An 11624-nucleotide genomic window follows, 5' to 3' on the forward strand; every position below is an offset into this window, starting at 1 on the left:
CTTAGCAGGTGTTTTTCTTTCTTTAGCAAAGTCCAGGGCAGCATTATTATTTCTTCCTTTAAGGGATGGAACATAACAAAGGAGTTTCCAATTGGCAAATGGAAACAGATATTCTGGTTCTTCCTCTTGGCAAGGGGAAAGCAAAGCCCTGGGGATTTCCCCATGGAAAGAGAGTGAAAACAAACACACAAAAATTTGCTTCCTATCAGGGCAACAAACCCAAATACAATCATTTGGCATACTACTCTCAACACAGCTAATTTCATAACTTAGCAGAAAAATACAGTATTTCCCAGCCAGGAACATTCAGGCCAACAAATTTATTCTTATGGCAGCCTGCAATCACTCTAAAAATAAAACTTATACATCTTACCCATTCTTTATAAGAATGGATCTGAGAGATGTAGAAAATTGAAACAAATTTTTCATTTTTTTTTGTAGAAAGAAATTTTAGTTTTATTCTTTGCTTCTTTCTGATTTTTTAATTAGTCTGATGTCATTGTTTACTTGAAAACATGTCAGTTTTTAATAGAGATACTATTTAAAAAAACCCTAGCCACTAACTAAACAAAGAAGAAAAATGAACAGTAAATATCCTAACTAAAATATCTTCCCTTCCTTCACTCTTTGGATTTCATCAATTTGTGATGCCCCCTTTGCACTGCCTGTCCCAGTACCACTGCTTGTTTCAGACCATGTAGGATGTGAATTTCAGTAGTCAAAAGCAAGGAAAGAAAGACAAACTGAAATAGATAAACATAAACATTTAGATATTCTTTTGAGGAGGGGAGGGGGAGAGGAGAGGAGAGGAGAGGAGAGGAGAGGAGAGGAGAGGAGAGGAGAGGAGAGGAGAGGAGAGGAGAGGAGAGGAGAGGAGAGGAGAGGAGAGGAGAGGAGAGGAGAGGAGAGGAGAGGAGAGGAGAGGAGAGGAGAGGAGAGAAGAGAAGAGAAGAGAAGAGAAGAGAAGAGAAGAGAAGAGAAGAGAAGAGAAGAGAAGAGGAGAAGAGAGAAAAAGGAAAAAGAGAGAAAAAAGAGAAAGGCAGAATGAAGGAAAGAGAAGGGAAGCCTTTATAGAGCACAATTAATAAGCTACAGTTGAGAAATCCTGGCAAGTCATGCGACACAAGATGGGGTATCGCCTTCTTCCCAAGAAGAATTCAAATTAAGGACAGTTTGTCCAAAACAGAGGACTCCCACAAAAAAAAATTAAACAAACCAACCAACCAAAACAAACAAACCAACAACAAAACAAAAACCAAATCCAAAGTAACCAAAAGTACAGGAGATCCAGGCTTACAAATCTATTTCTAAGGCAATCCAAGTAGAAAAACAATGAGGGTTGTTTCTGCTTTTATGATCTAGCAGATTAATTTTATTCACCAGCAAGAAGCTGAAGGAAGGAAACCTCTCCTAGCTTTCTCTGACTATGGTTTTCCATAGCTATTGTTGAAGCCCAGTTAAAGGGTTTCAGGACCTTTGTTCTTGGCTTCGTATGGAGCACAAGGTCATGTATGACCTTTCTACTTCTCCCTGTAAGTCTGAAACAACATTTGCTTTGTGATGTAAATTATAGAAGGTCAGAATTTTTCTTCTTGGTTTGTGGCTGCTCATGTTAGAAGGCATCTACAAAGTGAGACAGTAGGTTCTAAAAGTGTGATCTTGTGCTTGCAACAATTGTTGGACTCAAAGCCAGGCGAAAAAAGGATTATTTTTATAATGCAAACAATTAAATCCAGAGCAAAACTTTCAGTCTGTTGACTTGTTAACCAAGAACAGACGTATGTCCTTCCTAGTGAAGCACGGATATTGCAAAACTGAAAAACTCATTTAAAAGACAAGAATAGTTGCCTGAATACTAAAGTAGTTGAGGGAAGCATAGGCTAGATTGTGGCTTCACCACCATTTGACAGCCTAAGACTAGCGTGTTTGTTTTACTAAGAGGATTTTAGCTCTTTGAGTTCAAAATTCCTTCACAAAGCTGCAAACCACAGGTTTTTCTTGAGAGCAGAAGCAAAATGAAAGTTAATCAGGATCACACTGTGTAGTATGTAGCATCATGGTTGTGAACATGTAGAAATATATCATTTAACTTGTGAAATATTTGTAACTTTATTACGTATACATTGTCATAAGTTAGGTCTTCAGTTAGTTTATTCTGAACATTTTGTTTCACTGAATGGGACCATGCCAGCTGTGCAAAATATTCCCTGACAAATAAAAATGAAACCATGATAATTCGACAGCAACTTTGGACCGTGAGAGGAAAATCTGTATCTTTATAGAACAATGAAATACTAATTCTGTTCCCAGTCCTGTCAAGATTTATGTAGTTAATTCCACAGAAATGAACTGAGGCCAGTGAGTTGCTACAGAGCCTGAGAGTTAAGCAGTTCTTTTCAAGATCAAGGCGGTAGCTTTTTCTTCTGGATTCAAGTTGTCATTTCCAACACATTTGTGTTCCAGCCATAAAACTTAGAGGAGTGTATCAGTCTGAGAGTATACTCGAAGTATGGGAGCATGAGAAACACCCTACTTGGTTAGACCAATAGCCTATCTAACCCATTAGTACATGTTCAAGAGCAGCAAAACAAAATGCTATTTAAGGAGAGTGTGCAAGCCTGGCTACTGTATTTTGTACTCTCCTCCCACATCCATATTTGTCTTAGTGGTGTCATAGGGTACATGCCTGCAAAGTCCTTTCAGAATGAGAAAACGGAGGGAAAAGGGCATTAAAAGGGTCAGTTAGTACCTGATACCCGCCCTTTCATCTCCCAACCTTTTTGCAGGCTCTGTTTCCCCCTGTTTCATTCACCAACCCTCACCTCATTCTAGTAGCTAAGTGTATCCCATTCCCACTTGCCCTATGTACTTCATTTTCCTCTTCCTCACCACTGGCATTCCCCATCACCAATTTTCCCTTATTCTTTTAGCACCTCACTGTCAGAAAGGTGTAAAAACCCAATTATATGGAAGAGTTTTCAGGGAGGAACTTAGAAATAACTAAGCAAGCATAGGATGTTAAAACAGGTCTGAATGAAGCTGGGCGGTTGGTAAGGAGGGGCTTTTGTGGCTCAACTGCCGTGTTGCGATAGGCAGTGCTCCAGGCCAGGCTCTGGTAATGGGGAAACGGTAATAAATTTTAGTGCTGTTCCCTTGATAACGCTGTCTTGATGGAGGGTGCACGGCAGAACAGAGTCCGTCTCAAACACTGGAGAAGGTGAACAATTTATTGGCAGTTGTATCAAGGAGAAGGCAGGCCTGAAATATTTATGTCACTGCAGGGGACAAACCTGATTCTGAATAGCCAAGTAGAAGTCCCATTGATTTCACTGGGAATTTTGCCTCTGCAAGAACTAAATGATGAGGATTAAATATTTGCAATAGAATAGTGATATCAGAACAAGGATAAAACAGAAGTTATTAGGAATTACTTTTCTGAATGTAGTCTAACGCACCATCTAATTCTCCGGTTTCAGCTGGTTCCTTATTTTGCATAAGTAATGTTTAAGAGTGGCTTAGCTTCATTGTGTCCTACATAAACATTTTCCTTCATTTAGCACAACATACTGTACGCTTTACCAGGAAGTAAATGCCTCTTTGCTTCACAGTCCCAGCCTTCCTCTGCCCCGGAATACCCTTTTGTCTGTAATTAATTATCTGGGAATAAATAATTTAGGATGTTTATATCCTTGTGAATGTATTAAGGCTATTGCAAATTGGAAAGCACAAGAGAAAGCCATCATTATTTTAATTACGGGTGCCATCAAGCAGTTGTTAGACTGCTAAACTTTTGCAGAGATGCTTGAGGTACCCCGCAAGTGGCTCATTTTTTTCCCATTCTGGCTTCTTGGTTTGTTTTTTCTTTTTTTATTATTCCTTTTTTAGGATTTCCTGTTAGAACACTTAGAATATTTTTGAATAAATGAGATGCACTGTTAAGTTATTCTGGTATATGCATAGGTACAGGTGGACAGGCAAGAACAATTAGAGATGGGTTACGTGGCCATTCCTCAAGTCCAGCAATAAGATACTTCTCAACACTTCAAGTAATGGAGAAATTCACATGGAACATTCTTTTTCAGTAGAGCACATCCAACAAAACAGTGTAAGCATGTATATAAAGACTGCGCATGACTGCAAACTCCAAGACTGTCTAGTTCAACAAACTCCACACTTGCTTAACTTCCTTTTTAATAGTGACTCCCAAAGGTGAAATTTAAGGACCAAATACTTCTATCAGTACCAGTTGTAGTATTCTACCAGTCCCACAGGAATTACACATCTTTAGCCAAGTCAAGGACACAGCATTTTTATCTCAGTAATATACTTTCATGCTACAAAGATGAAATATACATGAAAAGAAACAAACAAAAAAGACAACTGTATCTTCTGTTGCATCACCTTTATTGGAAGTATCTGTGGTCTTCTTTTTTTATAAATTTATAGAGTTTGGTTCACTGACTGGTTTTATATATTTTCATTTGAAAATCTCTGAAAACTTGTTATGTATACTTAATAAATTAGCCTCACCACACCCATTCAAATGTTACATTCAATCTACGGAAAAGTTCAAACAATGATGCAAAAGTTAAACCCTGATGCAACTGAATTCAATGAGATTTTTTTAAGGAGTCCAAGGTGTCAGCAAAAGAAATTATTTTGCCATCAGCAACAGAGCATGATGATGGGATCAAGAAATCCTGGCACTATTGAAAAAAAAAACCAACGTGGCAATGCTCAGCCATTGGCAGACAAAACAGACTATATTCTCCAGGGGTAGATTCAGCATGTTTTCAAAAATCTGTTGTTTTCTTTTGTTCTTTTAAATGATTCCGTTAATGCCATTTTAAGAAAATCAGCTTAACAGAAATTAGTCTGAATTTAAAAAATGGTTAACATAACATCTCATGTTATCAAGGGACTAGAAACTATTGATGCAGCAGAAAAGAAGGGAAGACGTGAGATCATCATCTCTACAAATGAAGCCATGCAGCCCACAGTCATGTAGAGGTCAGTCAGTTTTGTACGGTTTTGGGGACAATTTCTAGAACACATTTTTGCCTACTGATTCATTGAAAACTAAGAAAGTGACAAATGAGCGAAGCAAAGAAACATTCTTGCTATTGCAACAGGATGAAATAGTTTTTAATTTTTGGAGCACTTGCAACCGTGCAGTTTAAGCTGGTTTAAGTTAAGCCGCCCCTTTATGCCATTTCTCCTCTTGTCCTTCCTGCTGGCATACGTGCATGGCTGTCAGGTGAATCAGACCAGTGTATGGATCTGGCTGAATCATTCTTTTCCCTGCTGCTTTTCCCTACTTTTCAACTGGATCCAATTGCCTGGTCTGATTAACTTCACAGCTTTAAACACTTGCAGAACTCAGAGAACAGAGAAAAGTGGCCAAAGGGAGGGCCTGCTTACAGTAAATGCCGCTGTCAACAGGAATTTACATTAAATCATAGCCAGCACAGCCCTGGCTCTAGCTTTCTGGGCACTGATTGTTGGTACCACTTCTTGGGAATAGTATTCTGGGATCTGGCTACCCCAGGTAAATTTGACATAAAATTCCTCAAGTCCTTTCAACAATTTATGATTATCTCTCCAGAGTTTCAATTCTGTGTCTCTGACTTAAGTACATTGGGGACGTATAACAATTGCAGGAAGTACTTTGCAGCCTTTGTAGAGGCATTGCAAAACCACTTACACTACTGTGATGGATTCTTACCCCAAGATATGCCTGTATTCCTTTCCTCTCCTCTATGCCCTCACCATTCTTGGGCTTTTCCTGGTCTTTAATCAGTGTTTTTACAGATCACAGGTATCCCTCCAAAGCAGTCCACAACTAGCTCATCTTTTTGTTCTTTCTCACAAAATCTCCTCTGAATACTAGAATATGCAATCTGTCAGTTAAAAGATCTGTCAGGAAAAATGTGCTTCCATTACATCCCCCTATGAATGTGTCCATTTTCCTTTTCACATCTTTGTCTTCTCTCCTTTGAAGACTCCAGGCTTGGCAACAGCATGGGGACAATGGTTCCCCTTGACATTTTTATTGTTTGTGGCAGCAGCTCTTCTAGAGCCTACTGTGCCCGTTTACCCTTATACCCTGGATGTATGACACAATGGCAGATACAGCATACATTGAATCATTTAATGATCACTGTTGTATAAAAGTGTATACAAATAAGTGCAAAAAAATTGCACGCACATTGATTTTATGTATTGTAGTAGTATATAGGCATATTAATACACTGATTTTTGAAATAGGTACATAAACATACATAAATTAAAAGGTACATATGCAATTATTTTAATTAGTGATGAACTAAATTATGTTTATTACAAAGGGAGAAAAAAAAATACTGTCAACAGTATTGTCTTCTGTAGCCATTTATAGCCCTTACATGACTCTTCTCCCTCAGTATTGTATCTGAATGTCTTAAAAGCTTGAAAACACTGTTGCAATGTCCTATAAAGTGTTACTGCTCCAGTTCTGCAGATTGAGAACCGAGTTACTTAGTAGTAGTTTACTGAAGACTTACAATGCAGAGAAAAGGCTTGATATGAGGTCTCAATTTCTGGCTATAAGCATTCAACGGTGGTTTCTAGAGAAATGGCTAGCTGTGACACAGAAAACCTGGGTCCTACTTGAGACAATCAGTAGGGAAAAACCTGCTTGAATGTCTAGATGTCAGGTGTGATTTTGGGAACAGCTTTCATAGATTGTATGCAAATTTCAGCTGGTAGAAGACACGTCTGGGTTTGCTCCTGGCCAATGCTAAAGAGAAAAATCTGAAATGTGCTTAATGTCCCCAGCTGAATGATGAGCATAAAAGGTCAGTTTGCATAGTATGCAATGATCTTGAAATTGGTTTTCACCTGTAATTTCTGTTAGTATTTCAACCCATATTAACAGATTGAAATTAATGAAGTTACACTAGTTTGCATTACCTTTTGAAATAAGTGCATAGAGCAGGGTATTACGATAGGATATGATTACAATAGGACACGATTTATCAGCACTGGAAGCAAGATGAATCTAAATTTATCTAAATTTATCACTGCTGCACCATGAGTGGAAGATAAATAAAGATGTACATGTATATACATTTTCTTTAGTACTTCCTGAAGGAGTTCTGTGTTTGTGATTTGCCTTGTTCTGATTTTACGCACTAAATACAATGGTATGGACAACAGTTCCTTCCCACCTCTTGGATAAAGATGTATTAGAACAGATGGCTCAAAACCTTTTTATGAATACAGATAATATATTTACATGTTCATAGAGTTCTTGGTCTGTTTTCTAGTGGTGGTACCTATAGTGATTTCTGCAATAAGGGTCTGTCTGTTAGTCTCCAAATTAGACAATATCTTACAGATTCAGAGAGAAAATGGTTTAAGAACTTGGACAAAAATTTCAGAGGGACTAAACCAACTTTGGCATCAAAGTCCCATTTTCAAAAGTGACTTAGTGGCCTAAAACCTACTGCTGTGCAGTAAGATGCAGACTCCAAAGGCACGGAAATTTAACTTCCAGCTTCTGTTAACTTCATAACCACATTGACCATACTCCTCTGCTCGATGCTCACTGATCTAGCTGATCCATAACAGACCCTTGTGCAAAAGATTTCAGTTGGTAATGGTGATAATAAGGTGAAAATCCTTGAAGGCCAGTATCATTCCCTTGAACTATTTTGCTCTCTAAATGCACACACATATTAATTTGCCTTGTTTTTTTTGTTTTATACATACCATATGAATAGCTTTGAATGGCTTCTTCCATGGAGTGTCTTCATTCACCTCTTTTCAGTTATCAAGGGCCAGGTTCTGTTCTCTGTGCTGCATGCTTTGTTACCCCTGAAGCTGTTTATATTCCTTTGTGTCAAAGGGTTGGCTTCTATGACCAGCTGTAACCAATTAGTCCAACTATTTGACCAGAATTTAACAAAGTTGGAGATTGAATTAAATTCTCCAGACTTTCTAAATAAGGGAGCAGCAAGGCTGATTCTGGAGAGCACAATTTAGCACATATTTCTATAAAACCAAATGTCATTCTTTTCAATGGATGCATACAGGGGTTGCTTGGAGTACTTAAAGTCTCAGCTTTGCACTAAGTAGTAGGTTTGAGCACATTTTATGAGACGCTAGCGGACAATACTGGAGACAAAGAGATTTCTTTATCATTGCACTTGCCTTAACCTGTTCCATTAGAAAAACAACTTTATTAATTTTTTATGATTCCTGACAAAGTGCAGGTAATATTCTGAATAAGCCTTTGGCATATATTACTCTTTTTCCCTAATATGACTTCTAAAATATTTTATGTATTTCATTTATAGAAATGTAAATGCTAATGCATTGACAACCACACTTTTCCTGTTCTGTTAGAAATTTCTTAGATTCACATTGCAGACTAGTTTCCTGTGTTTTAGAGAGTGTTTGCCTCTGTCATGCATTACTGATTTGATACACAATGCCACTCATTTCAGTCTATATTATACAGGCCACCATGCTGCCAGCTATTTTCACAGTACTACATTAAGTGCAAATAACAAGGCCAACTTTTAAATTGCAATAATTGAATGGAGTTATAACCAGGAAAATACAAAATGTAGCATCCCTGTAGCTATTTAATTTGTTATGTATGCTCAGTGTACCAAGTCCACAACAGAATCATTCACTGCAGAATCATTAGCACCATGTATTACATTTTTTTATGCATACATTGTTTTCCTATTTGCTTTAATACCAGAGCCATTACCAATTACAATTCTCATTCAGATGATCCCAGCAATAGGTGGCATCATCAGTCCATGTCCTAGTCAACTCATGCAGGGAGACTGGCAGAAATGTTCCTGATGCTGGGTAAAAATATTAACTACTGCATAGCATATTTAAAAATAGATACTATCATCAAATGAATTATTAATTAAAGACATTCAGCCAGACCTGTGCAACGTAAGGAAAGTGAGGTTTAATTAACTTATATGAAAATTTTTGTAAAAGCAAATGCATTCAGAAGCCATTTTACATTAAAATCTCACCAAATCAATGTCAAGATTCAAATCCCTATTTTTAACGTTTTTCTTCCAGTCACACAATTGTGCTGGCCCTAGAATAAACAGCAAAACACATTTACCTGACGTGAGTTATCCCACTGGAATAATTTGTGTGAATAAAGTTTAGCACATGTCAAGGGCTGCAGGCTTAGGTCAAAAGCATGGAAAATATCCAGCATCAGAAACAAAAGAACGTGTTCATGGAATAAAAGATGGGAAATGTTTTATCGTTTTAAGTAAATAGAGACACACCTAGTCCAGTATAAGATGGAGATCTGAGTGAAAAATCTCTTTTTTTAGACTGTGCCCAAGCCTCAGGAGAGATTTACCTTGTTACATTCCCTGCAGTTCTGCTTGCCCAATTGTCTAAGTCCAAGACCTGGTGGGAATACACAGTTTCTGTCTGGCTCATGTGCCAAAGTCCCCATTCTGCAGAGTGAAACAGGATGCAAGCAATAAGAGGGATTGGGATGATAAATATGCTAGTTGTTGTCCCACTATAATACAGAGATTTAACAAAGGGACAAACATGGTTGTGGGAAGCAGAAAGCATTCCTGGGTTCTGTAGGGTTCTGTTCTTATTTACTTTCTGTGGTCATCTAGAGCAATGATTTATGATTGCTTTTGCCTGTGAAAGAATTATGACTGAGGCAATGAAGCCCTCGGTTTCTAAAAGCAGTGAGTCAGAAGAAAGAAACGATCAAATGCCAGAACACCAAATAGATTAAAGTGTACAATGAATGTTTCCACCTTCTGTTTTAGCAAAGGTCCAAATTGCATCAAGTATCCCATACTTCTGAAGTCGAAATGAAAAGTGAAAAAGAAACATCTATGGAAAATATGAAAACAGTCTCACAAGTGAACATTTCATGGCCTTGACATGAACATAGACATAGGAAATGTCCATACATAGACAGAAAATGTCCATATTTGATCTACAGTCTGGAAGTCATGCTGGTTTGATTGGTTTGTGTGTTATCTTCCCAACCACATCTGATCTTTTTTATCCTCTTCCTAAAACATGGGAGGAGCAGTATGCATTTACAAAGCAGAACTACAATAGGAAGAAAAACCGCTACCATAAATGAAGGTGGTGTATACCAGATAAATTGGTTAACATCAACCCACTTATTCCAAGCAAACACCAGTGCGTGAATAGTGCATAGCAGCAGAGCTAAATATCCCATCTTGCTCTGAAAAGAGAAAGAAAATAGTAAGCTATTTATGTTTTCCTACTTGCCCAAAAGAGTACTCTGTTAAGCAAATACAGAAATCAGGAAGGGCCTCAACCAACACACTTAAGTCAAAGAAAAGAGACCATTGGCTTTGAACTAAAATTTAAGAACTATTAATTCAAGAATCTACCTGTACCCCTCTATGCCACCATAAGAGAAAACAGATAAGGCACATTTTTCAACTATTGCTATGAGATCATGGATTACCAGCTATTCTTGAAAAAGGGTCAGTTCTCAATACCTCAATTTATAGATGTCATCTGTATCCTAAATTACTTCATTTCTGTGATAAATTATTATGAGTTCAAAAGCAGATTTATAAATGGCTTAATTGATTGCAAAGAAAAATTTTACAGTCAATTAGAAACTCTAATAAGTCTAGTACTATAACAAAAGCAGTTGCACAACTAGAGGAAACTGAAGTCTTTCAGTCCACTTACAGTGATAAATTGGGCTTAGGATGTCTACAAAATTCAGGAGTAAAGGAAATTTTATGCTAGAGTTACTAGTAATTTTGAGTTTCTTGTTGCATAACAATCTTGATATTGTTAGAAAAATGGAATTAGTCATCAGTGAAGTCAAACACTGCCTTTCCAAGTGCTAAATCTACAGAATCTGATTTTCAAGTACAAAGGTTATTTGTTTATAAAACTAATCCAATATATTAGTATTACTCTTCTGGGTTTCTTCACATGCTAATTTAATACTGAAAGCAATCGTGCACTAGACCTGTCCATATAGATTCTCTGTAGAGCTGAAAACTTTTCCTACAAATGATGCAAGTGGGCAGAATCTCAAATCACTAATTGTAGGAAGAGACACATTTCAGATCTACTTTTGAAATTCGGATGAAATTTTCAAATGCCAGCTGGTCATTGAAGGTCATTGAATGTTCAGATTTTGGTGTTCGGGGACCTAATTCAACACTTGCGTAACTCTAGTGCGATCATATTGATGTCAGCAGAACCTCCCCTGATTATTACTGCATATAATACAGGAGAACTAAGAGCAAACCTGATACTTAGGTGAATGAAACAAACACATCTTTAGCAAACTCAGGACTGGTTGGATCTGATTATGCATCTGTTCTAAAATGTCTCCTTTTCAGAATGCACCTTGTTGGAGGGTGTTATGCAGCTAATAATGCTGCAGATTGAAAACCTTGGCACGTATTATAGGGCAGAAGCCTTCTCCTGGACTTTCCAGCCACCTGGTACTGCTCAGGCAGTAAAGAATTGCCAAAACAGCTCCAGGGGAGCAAGAAGCAATTCTGCTTGTGTAGTGGAATCCCATGTTGTATGGGAACAGCATTGGCTGGTTCAATACCACC

At 37.7% G+C, this 11624-nt stretch overlaps 1 protein-coding gene across 1 annotated transcript in view; it reads right to left on the bottom strand.

Annotated features, from left to right (window-relative positions):
* Positions 1-9637: 9637 nt before the first annotated feature.
* Positions 9638-11624, bottom strand: part of STEAP1 (six transmembrane epithelial antigen of the prostate 1) — a 6940-nt gene continuing 4953 nt past the window's right edge. The window contains exon 4 of the mRNA XM_009890356.1: positions 9638-10252. Within this exon, the coding sequence (XP_009888658.1) occupies positions 9995-10252 (258 nt within the window). The 3' untranslated portion in view covers positions 9638-9994. The remainder of the gene's footprint in view (positions 10253-11624) is intronic.

This window comes from Charadrius vociferus, unplaced genomic scaffold (assembly GCF_000708025.1).
Source record: "Charadrius vociferus isolate BGI_N301 unplaced genomic scaffold, ASM70802v2 scaffold348, whole genome shotgun sequence".
Taxonomy (NCBI): Eukaryota; Metazoa; Chordata; class Aves; order Charadriiformes; family Charadriidae; genus Charadrius; species Charadrius vociferus.